The sequence below is a fragment of the Heliangelus exortis genome, chromosome 11, assembly GCF_036169615.1.
Source record: "Heliangelus exortis chromosome 11, bHelExo1.hap1, whole genome shotgun sequence".
NCBI classification, from domain to species: Eukaryota; Metazoa; Chordata; class Aves; order Apodiformes; family Trochilidae; genus Heliangelus; species Heliangelus exortis.
Genome location: NC_092432.1, coordinates 2,646,840 through 2,659,242, shown reverse-complemented (window position 1 = coordinate 2,659,242; position 12,403 = coordinate 2,646,840). Strand labels below are relative to the sequence as shown.

Sequence of the window (12,403 nt, the reverse complement as noted above, 5' to 3'; positions counted from 1 at the left end):
ACCTGAACATGTGGCCTCTTGGCAACAGCAACATGAAGATGTTTTTGAATCTTCTCACCCTTAATTATATATGTCAGAGTACAGAGGGGATGTCATGGTCCCCAGGGCTGGCTCAGGTGGCACTTCCAGCAGGAGCTGGGCAGTGGAGGGAGCTGGCCTCCTGCGTGGGAGCACATCTCCCTCCAGTGCCCACTCCCAGTAACAACATCCTGTTGCTCCTGGCTGCCACTCGAGCTCTCCTTCACCTACCAGGCCATCTCCACCTGGTGACAGGGGTGACAATCCTGTTCTCCAGGTGACAACCCTGCTCTCCGGATGGCTTTGAACAGCTGTTCCTCGTATGATCCTTACTTCTCTGTCAACATCCATCAAGAAAACAAGCTCTTTATCCTGCTGGCAAAAATCCTCAGTGGATTTAACTCTCAAGAGGACTTTCCCCATCAAATCATGGATGTAGAGACAAGAGCCAGAACTTTCCCTCTCCCCAAAGCTCTGATCTCTGAACACAACTCTGCTGCTGGACCCAGCCAGCCTCTCCAAAGGATGCTGGGGACCCCAAGCTCTCAGGCTGAGCCCCAAGGCCTTGGCTCTGTCCTCTCCAACTCATGCTCTGCACATGTGAAAATCTTTGTGTAAACCTTTGCAGGCAGGATTGCTGCTTTGGAAGCAAGATCTGAATATGCTGCCCTGAGGAAGGCCTCCTGAGGGAAGGAACTTTCCCCCCACCCCAACCTGTTCCAAGGGTAAGTCACCACCACTGAAAACATTTCTTCCTTATTTCACAGACTGAGCTGGAGAAAATTCCTCCCACTCCTCAGCTTGGCTGCAAACAGGCAGCCACATTCCACCCAAATTCATGGATGTTCCACCCAAATTAATGGATGAAGCTTGGCTGCAAACTGCCTCTCCTTCAGCTGAGCAGGGATCTGCTGTGACACAGGGGGATGGCCAAGAGCTGGGCTTCAGCTGACTATTAAAGGCAGCAGAAGACATTGTGTTTTCAAAGGACCCCACCACCAGCAGTGAGGAGAGGGCTGGTGGTTACCCAGGTACCTGAACCCACCTCCCCTTCCGTGGCACACGAGTGCATCACTGAAATCCCACGTGCTCACCATGCATTTGTTTTACTGAACCTCCTAATTACCTTACATGCTCTCCCTGGGCTACAAAGAGAGACATAAACAGATTAACTAAATTAGGCCAATTAAAGGTTCCCTAATGGAATGAAATGTTGCAGGCAAGCTTGAGAGAGGAAATGGGCAGGGAGGACTGAAAGGCAATGCAATGTCAGGCAAAGCAAGTGGGGCAGGAAAAGACTATTTCCAAAAATCAGGTTTACAAATGAAACACAATTTCTTGTCTATTTTCAAGGGTATTCCAGTGCACACTATTTAAAGCCAAAGCTAATTTTACTCTAAGCAAGAGCATTCTGGAAGGCAGAGCATCTATTCTGGCCACCACACTGATTCACACCACCTACACACCACAGCAATGGGAACAGTGCAGCTTTCTGCAGTGGTATGTTTGGGAGCTGCTTCTCTGGGGGTGATCAGACCCCAACTTCTCAGCAGCATCCACCCAAAAAAGACCCTTGCCTAGGGCAGGAGCTCAGTCACCACGTGCATGGGTCCTTACCTTCCTTTTCCCCTGGGCAATGTCCTCAGGGAGGTTGGTGTGGATGAGGCTGTGCACTTCTGTCAGTTCTGTGATGTCTCCCAAGGGCACGGGTGCATCCTCTGAGACTGGGGACATGAGGGACTCCAGCTCATGGGAGTCCAAGGTGGCACTGGGAGCTGTCACCCCTTGCCTGCTCCGGTGGTAGTAAGTGTGGTTGCCAGCTGCCTGGGAATCCAGGCCTGGCAGGGCCTCCCTGAGGGAAAACAAGCAGGAGTTGACATCTATCTCTCATCAGCCTCTTTCTCCTCTATTCTGAAAATCCAAGGACTGCCAAACACAGTGACCCCCTCCAGGCCTGGCCCTGTAGAAACCACCAGGCCCACACCCCTGCCCTGCCACCCCTGAGGAAGGGGATCCTCTATCCCCATCTTGCTGGAACACCTCTCACTGCAGCAGCCTCTCCCCAGAAGCATTTCTTCATCACCTTCACTATCCTAAAGCTCACACAAAGCATGGTCTTGCATGCCAAGCCCTCACCAGTGGAGCACAAGGACAGCAGACAAACCCAAGTCCCAGAGCCAGAACAAGCACTGTCTAACCCTGGCCCATGGGGAGCTGTGTCACTCCTAACAGCTCTGCTTTACAGGTCAGAGATGCCACAGGACAGAAAAGTTTGGTGGCCACATCAGGACAAGGCCTCAGGAGCTGCTTGTTGCTAGTCCTGAGATCTGCTGCCAGCTCAACACTTTTCTCAACAACTCAGTTGGTTTCCAGTCATGGTCTTTCCAAATGTTTGTGGATGATTTCTGACCCCTGGGGAGTTCTGAGGCTGAGTCCAGTTCTCCTTAAGCCAGCCTGTCGCTCACTGGGAACTCTTTCATTATTTTCCCAACTGGAAGTTAACAAACCCTTTCCAAACATACTCAGAGCTGCCCATTCTCAGGAGCAAAGCACTGCCCAGACAGACACAGATAATCTGACAAGTAGTGGGCTTTTTTCCTTTTCTTGTTTTCTGTTTTTTTTTTAAAATTTTATTTCTCTGAAAAAAAATCCAAACCTTTCTTAGTCTAGAAAGGCAAATTAAAGAGAAATTACTGAGAAAATAAATCAGTGAAAAGATTACACTAACTATGTTCCTTAGCCAGGCCTTAGCCTTAGCCTTGAGTCCTTTCAGGACTCAATCTTTGTATTATCTGATTTCATGTATTTCATACCCCAACCAGCCCAGCTGAACAGGGGCAGCACTCACAGTGCTGGGTTTTGTCTCCTTCCTCATCAGCCTCCTTTACCTCCCAGAAAGGAGAGGGGACCCCTACCTCTGCTTGCTGTTGCGGAAGCTGGCACACATGCAGAAGAGGATGCAGAGCAGCCCCAGGCAGACCCCCACAATGATTCCTGTGACTGAGTGGATATCCAGCACATCTAGGAGGGTAAGGACACACACATCATTTCAGCTGCCAGAAGGAAGAAGGTGTAAAGTGCCTTACTCATAGAATGGCTTGGGTTGGAATGCACCAAGATGCAAGGTGCATGTGCTCTTCCATGGGAGCTGGAATGGGGAAGGGAGATGAAGTGTTGTGGGATGGGTTCTGGAGCTGCCCGAGGAGCCACACATCTGAGGACTCTGCTGGGGTCCTCTGTACTGGCCCACACAAGGTCACGTCTCACACCCTGTGTGGTGACACCAGGCAATTGCTTGGCAGACAGAAATACAACACAGCTCATGTGTCCTGAATGGGGACAAAGGGGAAATTCTTACCTGACAACTTCTCCCGGAGGGTGTGCACATCCTTCACATTTGAATAGGGACCAGATCCCACAACTGTCTTTGCTCCCATCTTGAAGAAGTATCTGGTATCACTTTCCAGGCCATGCACTTCAGTGCTGAAGATATTTCCTGGACAAAAGCAAGTCAAAACAGGTTTAAAACGTGCAGTTTCAAGAGTAGTCAGAGGCTGCAGCAAAGCAGCAGTAGAATTCTGTTGGACCCAGAGAAGTGAGGGATTTTGTGTCATGAGCTCCAAGAGGTAATTCATACATCTCCTTGGTATTAATGAACTTGCTGCTTACAGAGATGATACTGAGTGCAGTGGCATGATGTCCTCCTAGGAATTACTGGCTGCCAGCCTGTATCTGCAGGATGTTTGCTGGGTGATAGTAGCTATTTCAGACCTAGACATGTATGGTTTTCATGTCTCTTGGTAGTCACATCCCTGACTTGCTCCAAGAAAGCAGCACAAGCTCTTGAATGTTTATTTGTATGTGCTTTGGGTGAGGCAAAATCAGGGCAGCAGGCCTGATCAACCAGAGCTCCATGGCCAGGGAAGAAGGGAGGTGAAGGAGGAAGACTTGGGGGGATATGAGAGTACCCTGAGGGGCCTCACCTTCTCGTGTCAGCAGGGTCCACATGTCATCAGGCTGAGTGTTGTTGGCATTGTAGAGGATGAGGTACTCCACAATGATGCCATTGGGCTCAGCTGGGGGGCACCAGTGCACCTGGACAGCATAGGGGTTGAGTGGGTGCAGCCTCAGGTCAGAGGGAGGAGTTGAGGGACCTGGCAGAGACAAGGAAAGTCCCAGAGTGAACAGCAGAGAAGAGGAGGAGAGGATTCAACCTGCAGGGCACAACTGCTCTGAGCCTTCTCTGAATCCTTCTCAGTGGTGCCAGTGCTGTTTGCAGGTGTGACAAGCTGAGTCACCTGGGTGTCCAGACACCCAAAAAGCTGTGCAGAGAGCAGAGAGGACACTGCTGAGCCCAGCCAAGAGCAGGACTTGTGCATCATGGCCAACCAGGCAAGGGAAAGGTGACACTGCAGCTCAGTTTGAGACTGTGGGATGTTGGTCATATTTGAAAAGAATATTCTTAGCACATCCCTGCTCCTTGTTGATTTCTCCTCAATCTTCCCCAAAGTCCTTCTTGAACCACAGCTAGGGGCAGGACACACAGCACCTCCAAAGCCCATCACTGCTGCTCTGTGAAGCTGAATATCATATTTCTCCCTGATGAGCAGGAGTTCTCTGAACCCAAAGGTCAACCCACAGTAACAAATGTGGTACAGTAACAATTGTGTGTGTAACAACTGTTGCCCTAATTCTCCCTACATGCTTGTCTCTGTTTACAAAGCAGCACTCCTGTGACAGGCTTGGGAAAGCCACCAGGGTGCTTAGTGGCTCTCAGCCTTTTAGGGGGACACCAGAGCTTGGCATTGATTTGAGAAGGAACATTAGAAGGGATCTGGCAAGAGATTCAGGAAAAGCAAGGAGAAATGAAGATCCAATTCCCACAGATACTCACGGTCAGGAAGGGTGAACCTCTCCACCACGCTGCCAAAGGGTCCATCAATGCCAACACCATTGGACTGCACAGCAAACTCATACCTGGTGTAGGGCTTCAACCCACTGATGAGAATGTCTTCATCCGAGCTGCAAAAAGAGGACACACTCACAGGGCCATGAACAGTAGCTGGTTCTCCCACCCACTGCCACCTTGGCACCTTAGCAGGATCACTTTAAGAGATTATCCCTTGCTCCTACAGTATTTATCCTTCATCTCCTGCAGTGAATGGAAAAGAACTCAGCTCCCTGTTACAGAACAAAGTCAGTTCCCAGCCCCCAGGACCATTTCTGATGTACTTGCACAGAAAAGTTTGAAAAGACAGCCTGGCTACAGGCTGAAAACCTGCATGGGAATCCAGATTTAAACTACACCCCCAAGTTACTACAACTGCTTAAACTTTAGCAATTTTTAAACCAAACCTGTGAGGACCATCTCACAAATCATGAATGCTTTGAGGCTGACCACAATTACACCTGGCTGTATTACTGACTGGGAAACAACCTGGTATGGTCAAACCAGAAAAGAAAAGATGCAGAGACCAGGCAGTAAATGATCCCTTGGTATTCAAGTCATAGGCAAGTCCCAGTGCCACATTTCAGCAGTTCTGAATGTATCTGCAGATATTTCCAGCATGTGAAACACACAGGATTTTGCACAGTGCTGGAACTTCCAGGCAGGTTCCTCCTGCCCTCTGTTTATTCCTGACGTGAGCAATACCTGGCAGATGAACCCTTGGCACCCCTCTTTACCTCGTGTAGTAGGTAACAAGAGAGGCATTTTTCAGGCCCCAGGGGCTGAAGCGCACGGTGTAGTTGACAATCTTGACTGTGGTGAAGTCAGGTTTCTTCCACCTGAGCCATATGGAGGTTGAGCTGTTGGACTCTGCATACACCTGGACAGGAGGCAGCGGGGGACCCTTCTGCAGAGGGGGGTCTGTGGTGCAAGATGAAAAAAGAGATTTGGAGATGTGACAGCAAGGCAAAGGACAGCCACCACGGGCATGGAAAAGAGGGAATAAAGCCAGCCTAAGCTGGGAAGCCTGCAGTGGGATGCTGGCCTCCAGCATAAGCCTAGATACCCAGCTTAGCTCTTCTCTTGTGCATGCACAGGTCCACCCTTTTCCTCTCACCAAGACAAGATCACAGTGAGGATCTACAAACCAAGGTGGTGCTGTGCTACCATGGAGCACAGGAGGCCAGATCAGAGATACCCTCCTGACAGGCCCCCAGCAGGCTAAGGAGGAGCCCAGACTGTTCACCATCTCATAGCAGACTGGTAGAGCTGAGAATGGAGCCTAGGTCTTCAGAGCTTTTATTTTCCTTAAAACACTCCAAAAGCCTGCAATGCTGTGTGTCCATGTTCTGGAATTTTGTAAGGTACAAGATTAAGCCCAGGATATTTGGTATTTCTGAGGCCATCCCTGAGCCACCAATGGAGGCCAGAGAGAATGTGATGGAGGCCATCCATACCCACAACCCTAATAGGAAGGGGGGGATTTTGCTCCTTTCTTTCCTTCCTCAGATAATTTCTCCAATGCAATTTTCAATGGGACACTCCTTATATTGGAACCTTCTGCATTTCCATATTGTCCTTCTCCAAGTTCATCTTCCATAACTTGAATCTCTACCCTTCCTTTGAAGCAGAAGAGACAGACAACAAATGAAGGGCATTCCTCACCTACTGCTGTTGCAGGTGCCTTTTCTGTTTTACCCTTCCAAACCGCTGCGTAACCATCTTCGTGTTTATTGAATGCCACCAGCTTCACCTCATAGAGCTTCCCAGGAGCTGGAAAAATCAATCAGGGTTTGTCTGGGGTGATCTTTGTTACCAACCCTCCCCAGCTAGTCATGTTTTCTTTGATCTGACCAGCTTTTCTCACCATTCAAGAAAGCAGCTTGTTGTATTTGCTAAAACATCTCACAGAGCTCCCCTTTGGCTTTCCACATCCAAGAAATCTCACACCTGGAGCACCTATCATCACAGATACTCTTTAGTTCTCCCCTCACTTTTTACAGAAATTATCAGATGCAAACAAACTTGTCCCAGTCAGTCCCCAGGGGTTAACCAGTGGCCTGTAGCACATCATCTCAGGATCTTTCTGCCTTGCAGACTGCCAAAAAAACCTATGCATGGTGACTCCTCTCTCTCCCCCAGGGATGTGGATACACTGAGCTGTGCATTCTTGAGGAGTCCTCTCCAAAATGCACCTCCAGTTTCTAAAGTCCTTCCTGAGGATCTTCCTTCCAACAAGTCCTCACACTCATTGTTGTCACTGGCAGCTTGGTGACTATTTTGCCTCCAGAGCAGAGGTTTTTGAATTGCAATTAGGAAAGCACCAGCTCACACCAAACTCACACCAGAAACCTGAGGGTTCTCCTTACACACCCTTCCCATCAGACAGCCACACACCCCATGGACCCAAGCTGAGCTGCAGGACAGGGTGCTCTGCCTCCCTCCAAGCAGTGGTGGCCTGGTCCAAAATTCACTTCCTTCTTACCTTTGATCTTTCATCAGCTGAAATACTCCTTTGCTGTGTCAAGTAACACCTGAGTGTTTTTTAATTGAGGAAACAATTTGGGAGATACAAAGTTCTCAAGTAAGACACTGGCCAGCTTCTCCCTCCAGCAGCCAGCCCATTCAGAAGCTCAGCAAGAGCAGGCCAGACTGTCTTTGGTTGCCTTGGCTGCAGCACACTGATGAAGTTTGTTAAATTTGGGACGTGCCTGTTCATTCCCTGCCCTGATAGATCACTGCTTTCTTTGCCAGACAACGTAAGCAGAATAAAACCTTTCTTATTGATGCCAATTTTATTATGACTGTACTGATTAGGCTCCCAGAGGCTAATGGTACCAATTACTAAAGGCTTTCTCTGCTCCACAACACAAGCTCATGCTCAGAATATAAAAACAGTTCAGCCACATTTTTCGCCCTGAAAGAATCCCCAGAGCAAACAGAGTTTTTGTCTGCCTCCAAGGCAGCCTGATCTGCATTTCCCCCCTCACCAACGCAGAGGCAAACATTTCAAACCCACACAAGGGGGATGAGACCAAAGGGCACTCAACTTCCCCATGGCTGAGACCATGGGCTTGGTGGAAACAAAGAACTTCACAGCCCGGCTCTCACCACTGAGCACTCTCTGCCTCCTGCCTGAGCATCTGGCTGGGCTTCCCTGGGACACCAGCTCATCGGGGATGATGTGATCTGAAATGATGAAGAAGAGCTCACAGATGTGCTGCAGCTGTGGGCAGCTCCTGGTGGAGAATGAAGTGAAGGAAAGGGCAAGTCCTCCATTTCCATCCCCAGGCTAGGGCAGCCACTCACATGTGAAGCCAGTGGAGCTCTACTACAACATCAAGCAGTTCACGTTTGAAATTGGGGTTATTTTGGATTTCTCAGTCAGAGGCTTGGCTTCAATTTTTTCACACAGGCCCAGATGTTTAAGCTCTTAGAACATGCAGACTATCAAGCTGTCAAGAAGCTAGTAGGCAGCATGAAAACAGATGTATTTCTCCACATTCCATCATACATTAAATATAAGCAGAATAATCTAGGCCAGATCCTTTCAAAACACCAATCTGGATGGCTGTGTATTATATCTAATACACTAAATATGTTGCTTCATTGTGGTTTTCAAGGTGTTCATGCTGGCCTGGTGCCACGTGCCATGCTCCCCTCTAAGTGGGAAAATACTCTGATCTCCAGGGAGTCACTCCCAAGGAAATGCAATTTTCCTTCCTGGGAATGTGGAAGATGGGGATCAGCTCCTGACTATTTATTCTCCCTGTAAATTATGGCCCTGGTAGTTGTACAACATTACAGAGACTAACTGCTAGAACATGGAAATCAATGAGAACTTCTCAAGGAAAAACCCTCCTGGTGATTCAGGACAGCTTCCTTTTGATTTTGTGGGCTCATGAAGCACAGCTTAATGGTACAGGGAACTGTGCCCAAGAAGCTCTGCTCCAAAGCTGCACACCCATCCACCTCTGCCTGAGGCATGCCTTGAAAGGGGCTGTGTCCCCAGAAAAGGAGGACAGTCCTCTTGCCCTGCTGTGCTCCCAAAATCTTCAAGCTCGTGACCCAATCTGTAGTTTCAGCCATGACACCACAAATCTCTCTCTCCCAGCAGCCAGCACCATTCCCCCCATGCAGCCCTCTTTCCCTCACGTCAAAAACTCTACCCAAGAGACAGTGTTGAGAATTTTGTTTGATTTCTTTTTTCAGGAGAGTTGATTTCTTTTTAGGAGAGTTTTCCACTGCTGTATTTCCCAAGAAGACACCCCATGAGCTAGGAAATCCCTGATGCAGATGTAATGACCAGCACAGGGTAGCTCTCTGTCATAAAACTAAATCCTTCTAAACCCCAACCACCTCTCTTTCCTAGTTTCATGTCCAGATCCTCTGCCTTTCCCAGCACAGCCAGACTCCTGACCCCATCCCTTCACTGTCCACGTGCAAGAGCACATCATCCAACAGGGCAAGGGGGAAAAAGGAGAACATCCATGACTGGAAGAAACCTGAGACTCTCTTCCTGACACACCAGCCAATACACAACCCCCAAACCATAAGGAAACCATTAGGACTCTATGGATGCCCAAATTTAAGGAAGTAATTACAGAAGAACAAGCAGCCTTCTCAGCAGCACTGTGCCAGAGCATTTGGAACCAATTCAGCTGCTCCCAAGTCCCTTCACTAGGGACTGACTTGCCAGTGGTTGGTGCAGCTCGTGATGATGTTCACATGTGGTTTCTGCAGTGCAATAATCACAGACTGAAAATCTTCAGAGAAACTCATAACTGTTAACACCTTCTCTGTGAGGATGGAAACCTCCTTAGCAAGGACACAAACTCTCTTCCCAGGTGCTGCAGCCTGACCCTTATACTATGCACAGCAGAGATCCTAAGTGTGCAAGATGAATCAGCACAAAAAAGACTCTCAGCTCATTGGGCAGAAACAGGGATGAAGAGCATGAAGTGGAGGATGGAAGAACCCTAAGCAGCAGAATCCTGTTTCAGGGATGCATCTGCTTTGCCTCTCTTTTCTCCATCCCGTATCAAAGAACAAACCAACTAATTAGCACAATCAGATGTTAGAAACATAACTCCCTAAGGGAAATGCCAAGCACAGTCAGACAGGCAAGGAGATCTGGCTGTGGTGCACACTGGTTCTGCAGCCATGGACACTCAAACCTTCTACCCCTCTTCCCTAAGGGGGAGGTGGAGCACAATACTGAACCCAAATTAGCACACTTTGAATTAACTCATCTCTGCATTTTAACAGAGATTTCAAATAGCATTAAATTATGGAATTTCTTAGAAATACACAGGGAAGGAGAGATCATTGCCCCGACTGAAGGTTTTTATCTAGACACTCTTTTAAGGTGACAAAATAAAAACCAGTAATTGATTCAGATCCATTTACTAGCCTAGACTAAGCATATTATTAGCCCTTGGTTAAAAACAGAATCTCTGCTACACTGGCATCAGAAATTTCTGTGTCTTAAATTCTGCTTTGAACAAGCCCCAAGAGCCCCACTCCAGAAATGATTTTGGGTGCTCTTATAAAAGCTCACACAGTCCTAGTCACACATATCTGCTGCCAGAGAAGAGAACTGAGCCCCTCAGAAGCAGCCTGGGAGTGCTGCAAAGCAACAACCCCAGGATTTCCACACCAGCTGCTAAGGAGCTGTAACCAGCTAACCTAGTTGAGTCAGCTCGTACTGCTTCACTTTCTTCTTTAGTTTTATGGGTCCTACATCCCAGCTGTCATCTTCAGCACCATCCAGAGGGCTTTCATCACTGGACTCCTCTGGGCCCACTTCTCGGTAGTAGAGTTTGTAGCCAGATATCTGGGCATGGTTGGCTGGAGGCTGCCACGTTATCAGCAGAGACTCCATCTTTGCTCGGACTTTTAATTCTGTTGGTGCAAATGGAACTAGAAGAAGAACAAGAGAAAAGATGTTCAGCCATGTGTCTCCATTTTCCTGCTCTACTGAATCCTCAGCCATGAGGGAGGGGTGTGAGGAGAGGCCACCCCGCAAGTGGGACATCTCCACTGTCTTGACAGAATGTGACAGTCTACTGTGACTTTACCAGCTGGGTGATAGAGGTAGAAACTGTGTCACAAAGGAGTTTGTCAATGTACTCTGAGACACCACCATCTTAAAACACTGCTGGAGTCTGGCTTGGGCACAGCTCTGTTTGGCAGAATTGTCTACCCACTCCCTACTGTTGTAACATTGGGGTCTAGGGGGTTTTCTTTCCTTCTTTCTTTCAAGAACATCCAACAGCTTCACATGGAGGGACAAAAGAGCCACTACCCAGGCAAGCAGCAAGATACCCAGGGGCTTCTCACCAGTAAACTAAAGGTGGCTACTTGGGTCTAACCAAAACCAACAATTATCATTCCCTAACATAAGCAGACATCTCTATCAAGCCTCAAGTTCCCCAATCTCCTGCAAACCTCACGCCAAATCCCAGGCAACACCCAGCTTCCTACCATGTGTCTGGTTGTCTCTGTCAGGAGTCCGATGCTGGGTCCACTCGGAAGGGGCCCCGTAGCCCACGCTGGTGCTGGCTGCGATGCGGACTTTGTAAACTTTGTTGGGATGGAGGGAGTAGAGAGTGATTTGTGTCTCATTTCCACCCACTTCAATGGAGGTAACCTGATCTGCTGGAACCAAGGTGACATCACTGAAAACATGGCTTTGCCAGTCAAAGGGAAACACAGCTGAGGAGCCAAAAAGCCCAGCAATCCCCACAGGGTCCACACAGCCTGGGCTGGCTCAGCTTTCCCTGGTACGACCTCATCTCTAGGAAAAACTAGAACTAAAGAGTCACTTCCCATGGCTGTATTTAAATCCTCACCTTAATTTGAAGCAGAACTTCAAATTCAGCAGCCTTGATTTCTGCCAAATCCACACCTTCACCCAGGCCAGACTAAGGTTTTATTGTTCCCTCTTCAGCCCGCCCAAGTTCATAAGGGAGATAATAGGAAATTTAAACTGAGAATGTCCTGGGATTTTCAAGGTAACAATCAAATGATCTTGCTGAAGATTTAAATTGCCTGTTTGGTGGATGCAGGGGTCTTGCTTTTCAGCTTCACCTGGCATACACTCTGCTGGGAGCCCTGTCTCTGCCATTTAACAGCACATTGCTGAGTGTGACTCCTGAGCTGCAAATATTTCCAAGGTTTTACGATGCCACGGAGCCACGTGCAGGCTCAGGGCAAAAAAACAAGAGCCAGGAGTCACAGTGTAGGCTGCTAATCCAGCTCAAACATGTGGGAACATGTCCAGAACGTCATCACACTCCCCATCCTTCTCTTAGTAAGAATCATGACCCTGGAAAGTAAGAGGCTGCAGAGTTTTGAAGGTTTTAAGAGCAAATACCCAAAGGACTTTCAAAGCAAGCAGACATGGAATTGGAACAGCAGCAGCCAGCACAGGGA

The 12,403-nt window shown here is 48.4% G+C and overlaps 1 protein-coding gene across 3 annotated transcripts in view; it reads right to left on the bottom strand.

Moving 5' to 3' along the window:
* IGDCC4 (immunoglobulin superfamily DCC subclass member 4) overlaps nt 1-12,403 on the bottom strand; it is an 88,885-nt gene that overhangs the window by 11,734 nt on the left and 64,748 nt on the right. For 2 of the 3 annotated variants that reach the window (XM_071754158.1, XM_071754161.1), the window contains 9 exons: nt 11,453-11,626; nt 10,655-10,888; nt 6,632-6,739; nt 5,704-5,887; nt 4,913-5,040; nt 4,002-4,172; nt 3,377-3,514; nt 2,934-3,039; nt 1,636-1,870 (listed from right to left, as the gene is read on the bottom strand). In XM_071754158.1, coding sequence (XP_071610259.1) covers nt 1,636-1,870; nt 2,934-3,039; nt 3,377-3,514; nt 4,002-4,172; nt 4,913-5,040; nt 5,704-5,887; nt 6,632-6,739; nt 10,655-10,888; nt 11,453-11,626 — 1,478 coding nt within the window. The remainder of the gene's footprint in view (nt 1-1,635; nt 1,871-2,933; nt 3,040-3,376; nt 3,515-4,001; nt 4,173-4,912; nt 5,041-5,703; nt 5,888-6,631; nt 6,740-10,654; nt 10,889-11,452; nt 11,627-12,403) is intronic. The other variant, XM_071754160.1, reaches the window with a different exon arrangement.